This window comes from Charadrius vociferus, unplaced genomic scaffold (genome assembly GCF_000708025.1).
Source record: "Charadrius vociferus isolate BGI_N301 unplaced genomic scaffold, ASM70802v2 scaffold14, whole genome shotgun sequence".
NCBI classification, from domain to species: Eukaryota; Metazoa; Chordata; class Aves; order Charadriiformes; family Charadriidae; genus Charadrius; species Charadrius vociferus.
In genome coordinates, this window is record NW_009648876.1 from 5,394,052 (window position 1) to 5,406,177 (window position 12,126).

At 39.5% G+C, this 12,126-nt stretch overlaps 1 protein-coding gene across 1 annotated transcript in view; it reads left to right on the top strand.

Annotated features, from left to right (window-relative positions):
- The window catches only part of NUBPL (nucleotide binding protein-like), a 90,830-nt gene that overhangs the window by 64,119 nt on the left and 14,585 nt on the right, over window positions 1-12,126 (top strand). The window contains exon 10 of the mRNA XM_009887005.1: window positions 5,823-5,904. Coding sequence (XP_009885307.1) covers window positions 5,823-5,904 — 82 coding nt within the window. The remainder of the gene's footprint in view (window positions 1-5,822; window positions 5,905-12,126) is intronic.

The following is a 12,126-nucleotide window of genomic DNA, read 5'->3' on the forward strand; positions in this document are numbered from 1 at the left end:
CACTCTTTCAATATAAATTTAAATTTAACTCATGGAGATTGATTTAACACACATTTCCCATCCAGGCTGAAGTGATAGTATATTCAGTGCAAGTTCTTTAAATTTTATCATTCCTGAAAAATAGTTTCTGGGTATTGGGGGAAAAAAGCTGTGAAGTATGGAGGCTTTGAAAAGTGAAGTTCTCTGAGGTCTGGCAACAGTGGCTAAGTGTATGTTAAGTACTAGATTAGCTGCAATTTCCTCGGAGTTTTTTAGACCAATTATTCTGAATAGGAAGAATAAACAAGCATAGTGTTCAGCTGACAATTGCAAAAGATGAGAAAAATCCATATGAATAATGGTACCGCATTCTCTCCTCCAGCTGTTTCTTCTGAAAAAATAAATGTTTAAGTTTGCCCCTTAATACCCCCACCTCTGGGGGAAAAAAGCAAAAACCAAAATGGTTTTGGGGGGTGATTGAAGTAGTCTTGGGGTTGCCTTTTTTGTGGAATAGAATCACTCTTTTACCTAGTTCTCCCCCCTAGATTAGAACCTCTCATTAAAAAAAAAAAGTAATATTCATTTGTCAAAAGAGACTATTTGGTCTTTGCTCGTGCCTAATACAACTCTTGTTGTAATCTGGACATGATTGGCAAATGCCCTTGAGTGCAGGAGGTGGAGTGGAGTAGAGCAGAAAGATGCCAATTGAGATAGCTAAGAAAAAGTGGAAAGCGGCAGAGTGTCTGTGAGGAAGTAGCTTTTTATTTTGTACCTACACTTTGCAAGTAATCCTTGTTCACAGATGTTATTACAAATGTTTTCAGTGTTTTCACTTTGCTAAATAAATATTGCATGGTAAATTACATTAGTGTAGCACGTGTATTCAGTTTGCCAGACCAAAACCAAACATTTTAACACACCTAGAGTTGTCTTTTCTCTATGTGATCTACTGTGAAATGGATGTTGTAATACTTACTGATTAGCTAGACGAGGGCAGTTTAACTTCAGGGTGACAGCTTTATCCAGCTTGTGATATTCCTCAGCTCAGTGGCTTCACTGACAGTTCCTCTTGCCAGGAGGGAGAAGCTTGCTCTGAGATTTATGTTCTCTTTTCATGTAGGCAATTTGGTAGTGCCCCGGTCTCTTAATTACCCGCTAGTTCATGGGCAGAAGAGGTTGTGTGGCTGTTGGAAACATACGCTGTTCGAGCAGTTGTTCAAAGATTCCTCCAAGAAGAAGGTAGTGAGCAGGCTGGAGGTGTGACACAGCCAGGATCCAGCCTTTGGGACAGTTATGAGCTACATTATGAGTCTCAAGGAAGGAAGCCTTAAGGGAGAATCACAGTAGTGATTCTATTAAGTTGCTAGTTGTAATGAGATGTCACACACAAGAGCTAAAGGAATTTCTTTACGAGGTTTATCTAAGGAGATGGACTCTTTTTTTTTTTTTTTTAAAGGTTAACGTATCTGTAATCATCACCAGCTGAAATTCTGGCAAAGACAGCAGTCTTTGTTCTCGCAAGACCTTGTTCTGCATCTTCAAGTGCAAACTGTATCTGTAATTTCAGGCACCTTTTACTTGTGAAGTAACAAAAAATTTAAGAGAAGGTGAGAAGGACTCTGAAGGATCCACAGTAGAGAAGATTCAGATTCACCAGGCCATTTATAGCTTGAAAGTCTTGCCTAGAAGTCTGAAATCAATGCAGTGGAAAAGGTAGCAAAAGCTACAAAAATTGCATGAGTGGCGTGGTGAGATCAGGCCATCCCCAGCTGCATTGCGGTCTGAATGTGGTTCCTTGCAAGAGTGAGCGTTCAATGCCTGGCAGTCAGCAGATGCAATTACTAGAAAAATGCAGTACATCTTTCCACGTCTTTATCCTCCAGAACTCTGTCAGTCGTTCTGGTCAGTTACACTTTATTCCACAGGTTTTGGGGTGGCATTATTTGCTAAGTTAATAAGAATCAGGGTGATAGAAGACACAGGCTAATACTCGTGTGTGAAGGGGTCCTTAATCATCTGTCTGGATAAGATCCATGTAGCCTGGTTCTGAAGTCTGCCTTTGAAGACACTGGAGGGAAGAAAGAGTATGTTGGATGCTTTACATCCTAAGGCACACCTTCTAAACTGCTGCTTACCAGCTGCTTTTTAGACCTGCCTGATTTTCACTTGGGTACAAATCGACTATAGCTAAGGCTTGGAGAGATTCCACTTTATGCCTTCTAACCCAGAGCATCTAATGCAAACCTTAATGATGCAGCGAATATAGGTGTTATTTTCCATACACAAGAATTGTAGGCTGTTTCAGCACTTGTAATTTCCTGAACACCAGCCCACCGGAAGGGTAAGTACCAACGTGCTGTGGAGGCACACATTTCTTTTACTGAGTATTAAGTACCTGGGGTTAAATAAGAAAGGCAAACATCAGTGTTACAGGCTACTGTTAGTTCTGTCTCTATATATTATGCATGCTAAGGATTAAAAATATAGTTAGCATAGTTTTTACTAATGCAACATGCATCGGCTTTTTGTCAACTGAAATACGGTGAAGTTACAAAAATAAATGGAATGCATGAATAAGTAGATATGTCAGTTAAACCTAAATGTGCTCAATGTAGATATCCTTAGTGTGCTCAAGGCACAGAAATTATTCTTCTGCACACAACTGCAAACACAGAATTTGTAGTATATTTTAATGTGCAATGTGATAGCATGATAGTTTCTGCAACTTCTCTGTTCAATTTGTCAGCATTAGTTTGCCTCATTCAGACAGAGGCTTGTGTAAACATTGCACGTATTGCTTCAAGAGATGTGCTGTGTGCATGAATTCAGTCAGATATCATTACTTTATTGATCAAAATAACTCTTTACTCTTTGATATTCCTGTTAACCATGTAAAGCCAAGACAGTGAAGAAAGTGCGGGCTGTGTTCTTTCTTGCTCTTGATTTGAATCACTTTCAAAATTAAACATATGCAAACTTATTCAGGGAGGGGAGCGCCGTGAAAAGTCTCGTTTGCCATATTTGGTTAGTAGTGAAGGAAATAACGCTGCTAATAATTTGAATTCTTGAACTTCAGGTTGGGTTTGCTGGACGAGCAGTTGTACCAAAGAAAGAGAAAAGATACTTATTTTAAAGGGCGTTGGTATAAGTCAGTACAAGCTGGCTGTGAATAAATTTTGTCTGTGATCCAGCTCAGAGTGAAAAGGAAAATAGGAGAGATGCATTTATTATGCCCTCAGCATCAGCTTCTTGGGCATGTTGGCTTTCCTTCTGTGGAAGAAGTCATGCAAGTTGTCCACAAGCATAATTTTAACTCATGTATTTCAGAAGCCAGATTTTTTCGTACAGGGAGTTGGTGTTTGTGGCAGCATAAACTCTGCCATGTGCCAGTGGGTCTTTTTGGCATTCTAGTTTTTTCCCTTTGGGTTGAGGTTCTCTAGCAACAGAATTTGTTAGTCAAAAACATCTCTCAGATAAGCTGCTTGTGGTTCTAGTGGGTGTTTTCATTGTGCATAGTCTGTATCCTTCATGCCATGCCAATTATTGGATTCTTAAAAAAATTACTAATGGATGAGAAAATGTAGACTTCGGCTTTGTTGACTGCATATTAGCTTCTACCTGAAGATCCAGGGAATGCTGAGCCAGCATCTTCAGAGAAGAGCGTGAAAAAGCGTGTGAAAAACTAACATGAGTGTATACACAAATTTCTAACTTTGTTTGAAAAGAAAGCAGTAATAAGCATTTTGCCCAATTATTAAAAGATCTTTGTTTTCCAAATATACAGAAAACTCGAGGATGTTGAGTCTAAATTATGTATTGGTGCCCAGTGATAGGACAAGAGGTAACGGGTACAAGCTGGAATATAGGAAGTTCCGTCTTAACATGAGGAGGAATTTCTTTACTTTGAGGGTGGCAGAGCACTGGCACAGGCTGCCCAGAGAGGTGGTGGAGTCTCCCACTCTGGAGACATTCCAAACCCGCCTGGACGCCGTCCTGTGCAACCTGCTGTAGGTGACCCTGCTCTGGCAGGGAGGTTGGACTAGATGATCTCCAGAGGTCCCTTCCAGCCCTGACCATTCTGTGATTCTGTGATTTGTGGACTGTGCTTTTGGGGGGGGTATGCATTCACTTTGTGGAATTAGCCCTACATTTCAGTGTCAGCTGTAAAACGTAAACCTACACGTAGTGAAACGGGGAGCTTGGGTGTCACTGAAAGGCTTCCACGTTATTCTTTGCTATGCCACTGGAAGCAGGTTGGCTCGGGAAAAGCAGCAAATTATTCGGATGCCAGAGTTTTAGTGAACAATAGGGAAATGGCATTTGCTTAGTACGTTACATATGCCATGCAGTTTTTGGACTTGTGTCTAATATTATGTAAGGCAGAGATTGGCAGCTTTTCAGGAGCGAGGTGCCAGATTGTATTTTTCTTTCACAAATTAGAGGTTAGGAACGCTGGTTGAAAACATTCAAACGCTCTGTCAGGCGGTGTTTGGAAACGGCTGGCTGTCACGCAGGCAAGATGCCACCCGGCAGCCGGCGTGGGGCTGTTGTGGGGGGCGAGGGCTCCCCGTCCCTGTCCCTCTCCCCATCCCTGTCCCTGTGCTGCCAGAGCCGGGAGCGCTCTTGGGGCACCAATGCTCCCAGTGCTCCGGCCCATGCCAGCGACACCGGTGTTGTCTGCCTCTGGAAATCCACCCACCTCTTCCTTTGCCATGTGCGCCAAGGGTTGGGAACTGCCGGCGCAGTCGGAGGCTCTGTCCCATGCGTCTAACGTTGTCTGTTTGTAATTGCTATTAGCGTGAAGTTTGGCATAAATTTCTTGTGTGAAGGTGGGCTTAACGTGGCTCTGCAGAGATGGTTTTATAACAGATACTTTGGAGACTGGATGGTCACTGTGAAACCGGAGCGAAGCAGTTGACCAGTAATGTCCTCTTTTACTTTGCATTTTTCTAAAATAGAGGTGAGCATCAGCAGGTTCTTAATGCAAGTTTCTAAGCAATAATATTTGAAACCCCTGAGCATATGCAAAAAGATACTCGTTGTGAAGTGATGTGGGATGTTATAATGTCTATATTGATTTTGCAGGCTGTATTAATCAAGAAGTAATATAGGATAGCATAGGATAGTAACCTGTAGGCTTACTTTAGAATCTAACCTTTGACAAAGAGCTCATGCTGGTTTATATGGTTAATGGCTCTTGGGAGTAGTAATTATCAGGTAACCTGGAGCCATGTCTGAACAGCGAGTAATACTATACTTTTTTTAGAATGTAGTGCAAGTGTGCATGAGTTGGCCTCTTATTTTGTGGTATCATTTGTACAAAACGCACTAGTGTTGCGTCTAGTGTAACATCTTTCAGAGTTGTGCCTGTCAGCGCGTGTATCAGAAAGTGCAGCAGGTTCAGAAAGCAACAATCTGATTACAGGCAGCTGCCTCTTCATTTTAGAACAAGGCTGATTGTTAAATCAAAAGCTTTCAAATGTAATTATGGCATGGGACAGTTACTCTGTAGAAATTCCCAGAGCACCACCTCTGCAACCTGTCAGCATGTGTACCGTGTTGTGTTTTGTCCATGGTCATGTGACAGCTAGATCAATTTTCTCATTTAGAAAATATAAATGGTTTCTACATGGGAAAGCTTACAATGAAAATATCAAAATTATTTCTGTCATTCCATAATAAAAAACCTAGCATCATTTTCTTCCTTAAACTAAAAATAAAAGCATATAAATGCGTGACTACTTTGAATTTCATAGCATGTTCTAAATACTCAAAATATTTAACAGTATAATTAATAATACGCATTTTAATGGAATGTCATGGTTTTTTTTTTTTCCCAGGAGCTGTGATCTCTCCACTCCACAAGATGTGGCTTTATTGGATGCACGTAAAGGAGCTGAAATGTTTAGAAAAGTCCATGTACCTGTAAGCCTCTACATTAAAAATACCAGTAGATTGTTTTTCCAAAATGTAAAAAAAATTCCATATGCTGCAATAGGTGAACAAACCATTCAGGAATCATTTGAATTTCATAAAGTCTTGTTAAAAAAAAAAAAAAAGGCATTAGAATCCATCTTACATCTGTATCAGGAGCTTGCTTTACCAGAAGGGTAAAAAGAATTTTCTCAGGTCGAGGTCATAATATTATTTGATATCTTTTAAATCAGTTTGTTCAATCACCTGGAATTAGTCAAGACTGCTAAACAGAGTATCTTACAAAGTAACGTGTGCTTTGCAATTGTACTGTCTTGTGTTATCCTCATTATGTGTCCTCTTCAGCACCATCTGTGTTGGAATTTAAAATCTGAAATCTCTTGAAATGTGGAAAAATCATATATTGGTACATTTTAAGAAGGAAATTTAAGTTTTTGGGAAGATACGCACATACCTAATTGTCACTTTGCCATTTGAAGGGCTCCGTGACTGTCATGCCAAGAAGGCTGTCTGTATCACTCTGGTTTTTATAATGATTATAGTGTACATGATAGTTTGCTTGTTTGGGAAATGCAAAATTTAAAAATATCCACAATATTCATATGGATTGGGAGAAAATATTAAACAAGGTGGCATCTTTGACTCGATATTTTCTATGTGTGCTACAAGTTGCTAAGTAACTGAATGTTTTACTCTAGAGTCTGTTCATGAAGAGATTCATTTTTCATTTGAAATCTGCAGTTGATGAGGAAAAAATTGAAATGCTTCCTTATATTATATAGTAAAGAAAAAAAACCCCCCAACATTTACTATACTTTAAAAAAGGTGTTTTCTTGCTCACCTGTGTGAAAGTCAGTTCTACTCTATATTAAGAAAGGAAATTTCTTTTGTAGCCAGTGCTTTGTTAATTTAAAAAATGCAACAGAAGCCTTGAAGTAAATGCTTTCCCTTTTTGTTTTAATTTACAGAATAAGTTAACAAAAGAAGTACACTGATAAATTGCTTATTGTTACTGTTCCATAAGCATATTTGCACCAAAATGGAAGTATAGTAGCATTTATCACTTGCTACTAGAAGAAAAACAAATATATATAACAGAAGAATAGCATATGGAATGTTTTATTTTGACTTTATGTTTGGGTTTGCTAAAATAATTTTCTTCAAAGAAAATTGTGTTCAAGTTAGTACTTCTCTGAATTTTCCTTTTGATTTAATCAGAAATTACCAAGATTTCTTTCTAAGTCTGTTTTGTTCAACGTTCTTTGAAGAGAATGGCCTCTAAGAAAATGGTGCATTCTAGGATAGGCTTGGCTGCTATTAATTTGACTAGTGGTAGGTAAGATACTAAACGTGATATATTTTGATTCCTTGGAATTTTCAGATTGTTCTAAATCAAATGAAAAGTCACAGCGAAGCTGTTGCACCAGATGCTGAGTTTGAATGTACTTGAACCAGTAAGCAGGTCTTACCTTTCTCATGGCGCTGCTTCATTTTATTCTAACCTTGTGCCTACAGCAGTACAGATGTGTCATTTACTTCCGTGTTAAAGCAGCTCCTGCTGATGTGTTACATTTCTAAGTGTCAACTAAATCTGAGGAGCTAAAGAAAGTTTAGTTATGTAATTTTTGACGGACAACTTCAAACCTGAGGTTTACATCGAAGAGGTGGAATCTGTGGGACTGTGGTACAGTTGCGTATCCTGATTATATAATGGACTGATCTTTAAAAATCTAATTTTAAAAGACTTTAATTTTTAAAAAAGCGCTTGCAAAGAGTCTGCTTTTCAAAGAAGCAGAGAGTCTGTAGGTTGCTAAGTTCTGAGTCTTTGAGTATGCTTGCTTATATTTAATGAACTGGAAACTCTCTGTTGTACACGTAGGCATGCATACACCTCCTTCCCCTCATCCCCCCGCCATCATTGCTTACCAACGCCTCAACTGACATATGTAGTACTACCACAGTAAAGTCACAATTGTTAACATTGTTTGTTTGTCCTTTACTGCATTGAAATTAGAGCAGAATGACTGAAGGAACTGATGAAAAGCTAGCAATGAGACTTGGAGCTAGAACCAAGATTACAATGCAAAAGTCTTATTTTCCGTGCTAGGACATAGTGATTAGAAGAGGAGTGCCATCTCTTGTGCAGTGGAGCCCACCTGGTAAGGAAGGAGTTTGCAAAGCGTTGCTGACTTCTGCGACAATGAGTTTCAAGATTCTTGCCTGTTATGTGAGTTTGGCCACTGTTTTCATTCATCCCAGAGGCTTGCTCTGGGCAGGTGACAAAGAAGGTGAATAAGTTTGAGTATTTAGGGAAAATTGCCCATTTTCACCTGCTGAAATTGAGCTCAGTTCAGTATGGTTTACCTTATCAATCATATTCCTGAAAGAAAAAGACAGGGTTTTAGTTAAATCTGCAACTTTTCTGGTGGTTTCCTTGAATTGGAAGGTTATGTTGTGGATTTCACAGGTTTCAAAAAAACTGCTTATGTAAACAGAGCTGTGTATTTCCTTCTAAGATTGTACTAAAATTGTTTATTTGGCTATGTAGTTACTGGTATTTCTGTACTGTCCAGAGTACCCGGCTGAGATTGTGGCAGAAGTTAGAGCCAAAAATTGCTCATTATAAGGTGAAAGGTAGAAAGGCAGGGATATTATTGTGTGCGTTTACTGGAAGCACTAAAACGTCAAGTGACTGATGGTTACGTAGCAAGTTGATGGCAGACTGTACAACTGTAACCCTGACCACTTCAGTCCCCATCAGATGGGAGTCGAACCTCAGCGCCATCCATCCTTAAGTACAGCGAACAACTTGAGTGGGTTTCTCAGGAATTGTCTCCTTGTGTAAAGACAGAGAGCTTTCATTCTCTCACTGCATTTTCTTAAACGTAAAAGATAGCGTATTTGGATTTGGGTCTGTTTTGTTGTGTAACTGAAAGATTCTGTTGAGCCTAAGAAATATGTAAACATTCAGAAACAGTGTGTGCGCAGATAATTTATAATGAAAGGTTTATTCGTTTCCTGTTATTTCTTGATTGACATCTCTTCACTGTTTGAAATAACGATTTGACTAAATGAAATTCAGTTCCGGGCATTGTAACTATCCTCTCCTCCGGTACCATAGGTTAGCTCCTGTATTGCGGTGCATCTCATAGTGCTAGTTTGCATGTCATTACTGAGCCAAGTTTGCTGAGAGACGTACAGGGAAGGGAGCTCACTAAGCAGTAGAATGGGATTCACGCATACTTACAGCATAGTTTGTGTAGACAGTAACAGCTGCTTTTCCAGATCTATTATTTGAGCAGGGAAATGAGAGTTACTGCTGACTTCATTAGCAAGACCTGTTACTTTGTCTGTAGCTTTAAAAGCTCTGGAGATCCTAGCGCACTCTCTTCCTTCTGTAAATATATCTGCAGAAATATGCATATTAAAAATACACTTCAGCACTAATGTTCTGTATGTTTACACAGATTCTATCTTAAACTGGGTGTTTATAACTTGCAACTTAATATTCCAAAAAATCCCTTCATATTCCAAGAAGAGTAATTTATATATCAATAAATATGCACTACTCATTGGCTGGCAGATAGGAACAACACTGAAAAAACAAAAATGATTGTGTAATGCTGAAATGTCATTTGCTTTCAGTAAGATTCGTTGAAATGAAAACAAGAAAGGACAGCGAATAAGACCTCTAAAACTGATTTAGCATTGGGGATACAGCTGTATCTCAGCATTGTCATTAACTGTGTCAGGAAGGCTTCTTAATTATTAGCTTACCAAAGAATTAACAAAGCAGCTGTGATAGACCTTAACTATTCACAAAACAATAGTAGACTACATAGCTTTTTCTTTGTGAATTCGCTGAATCGTAAATGTTGTATCACTACTTTGAGCAGAACAGAAAGTTCAAACCCCAAGATGCCTGAGGATGAATTAATTCATTTAAAGTATAAATGTCAAGTTCTTTTTTTTTCTTTTTTTTTCCCCCCCCTGTGCTGCAGAAAATGGCTTCCCTCTATCCTGGTTAAAATATTATTTTTCTTTTGTCAAATAATACGCCTTCCAGTGTTCTGGTTTACCAATGCAGTGAAAATTCCATGACTTTAATTTAAGGAGAGCAGGATGAATGCCTGCTCAGAGGTCATCAGTAGAAGACTGTGGCTGTAGAGAGTCCTTTTTACCATCCCTGCACCTTGTACCCTTGGACATGTAGTATGCTGTGTCTCTCTTAGTTTAAGAGCTGGATGAAAGAATTACCTGTAATAACCACAGAATGGTGGGGATTGGAAGGGACCTTTGGAGATCATCTAGTCCAACCCCCCTGCCAAAGCAGGTTTACCAGGAGCAGGTTGGACAGGAACGCATCCAGGTGGGTTTTGAATACCTACAGAGGAGACTCCACAGCCCCTCTGGGCAGCCTGTGCCAGTGCTCTGTTACCCTCAAAGTAAAGAAGTTTTTTCTCATGTTGAGGTGGAATTTCCTGTGTTCCAGTTTGTGCCTGTTGCCCCTTGTCCTGTTGCTGGGCACCACTGAAAGGAGTCTGGCCCCATCTTCTGACACCCACCCGTTAGATATTTATACACATTGATGAGATCCCCTCTCGGTCTGCTCTTCCCCAGGCTAAACAGCCCCAGGTTTCTCAGCCTTTCCTTGTAAGAGAGGTGCTCCAGTCCCTTGATCATCTCTGCAACCCTCCACTGGACCCTCTCCAGTAGTTCCCTGTCTTTCTTGAACGGGGAAGCCCAGAACTGGACACAGTACTCCAGACGTGGCCTCACCAGGACAGAGTAGAAGGGGAGGATAACCTCCCTTGACCTACTGGCCACGTTCTTTTTAATGCACCCCAGGATGCCATTCGCCTTCTTGGCAACCAGGGCACATTGCTGGCTCACGGTCATCCTGTTGTCCACCAGGACTCCCACGTCCCTCTCCACAGAGCTGTTTTCCAGCAGGTCAGCCCCTAACCTGTACCGGTTCATGGAGTTATTCCTCCCTAGGTGCAGTACCCTACACGTGCCCTTGTTGAACTTCATTAGGTTCCTGTCCACCCAACACTCCAGCCTGTCCAGGTCTCACTGAATGGCAACACAACTTTCTGGCGGGTCAGCCACTCCTCCCAGTTTTGTGTCATCAGCAAACTTGCCGAGGGTACACTTTGTCCCCTCATCTAGGTCGTTGAATATATTAAACAAGACTGGAATATGTACCAGTAAATAGAAACTTGTTCCTCTTGCTCCTCTGACAGTCCCTGAGGGAGAGTAGAAAATGGGGAGAGTTTGTGGTGTTAGACAGAAAGTAGGTAATCTTTTTGTTTGTTTCTTTGTTTTTTTGTTACTGTTCCTTAAAATGTTCCTTTCTTTTAACCCTATGGAAGTTTTACATATGTAAAGGAAGACTTCTTAGAAAATAGTGTGAAACATATTACAGTGGTATAGGAAAAACAAGTGATAATCTTTTGATCAGTCTTTAGCTTAGATATGAGGACATTTTTATTAAGGTATTGTAAATAACATGCTTTTTTATTTTCACTTTTGGTACAAAAAGTTGTACATTCACTCTTAATTAAATAACTTAATACTTGTTGGTTGCACTGAACACTGGTATATCTTTTTAGATATGCTTCATTAACATAGTGGGTATGTTATTCCTCTAATAATTAGGGCAGCTTGTTCAAACACAAAACTAGAATGCTCAGGGAAATTTAAAAAGCAAAAAAGCTACAAAGTAACAGCCTTTTTTGCCTGAAAATGTATATTCATGTTTTTAAAACTTGGCTATAGTATATGTGACATATCTAGATAATATATAGATCTTAAAGTGGAATTTTGTAACATGGAACCTCTTAAAGCAGGTCTTCTGTTGATTAGCAGATGGGTAGAAGCTTCACCCCGTAGTGTTTGAATGTTGTTTTCATCACTTTTGAGAAATTCTGCTCTGCCTCATTGAACAGTTCTGTTTACTAGGTGAATAAAATGAGATCAATGCTATCATTAGCATTATTGTACATTGTGAAAGAAGATTTTTGTGTGCATGATTTGGCAAATTTTCATTTGACATATTTTGCAAGGATGATGTTGAACATCTGGCATCAACAGAAAGATACCTAATGTGTATGTATTAGACTTTTATGCTGTGGTTTTTGCCACTTTGTTTCTGTTGTTTCATCTTTAAAATGTGTTTCTGTTCTCCAGAAGAATAGCAAATCTGGTGCT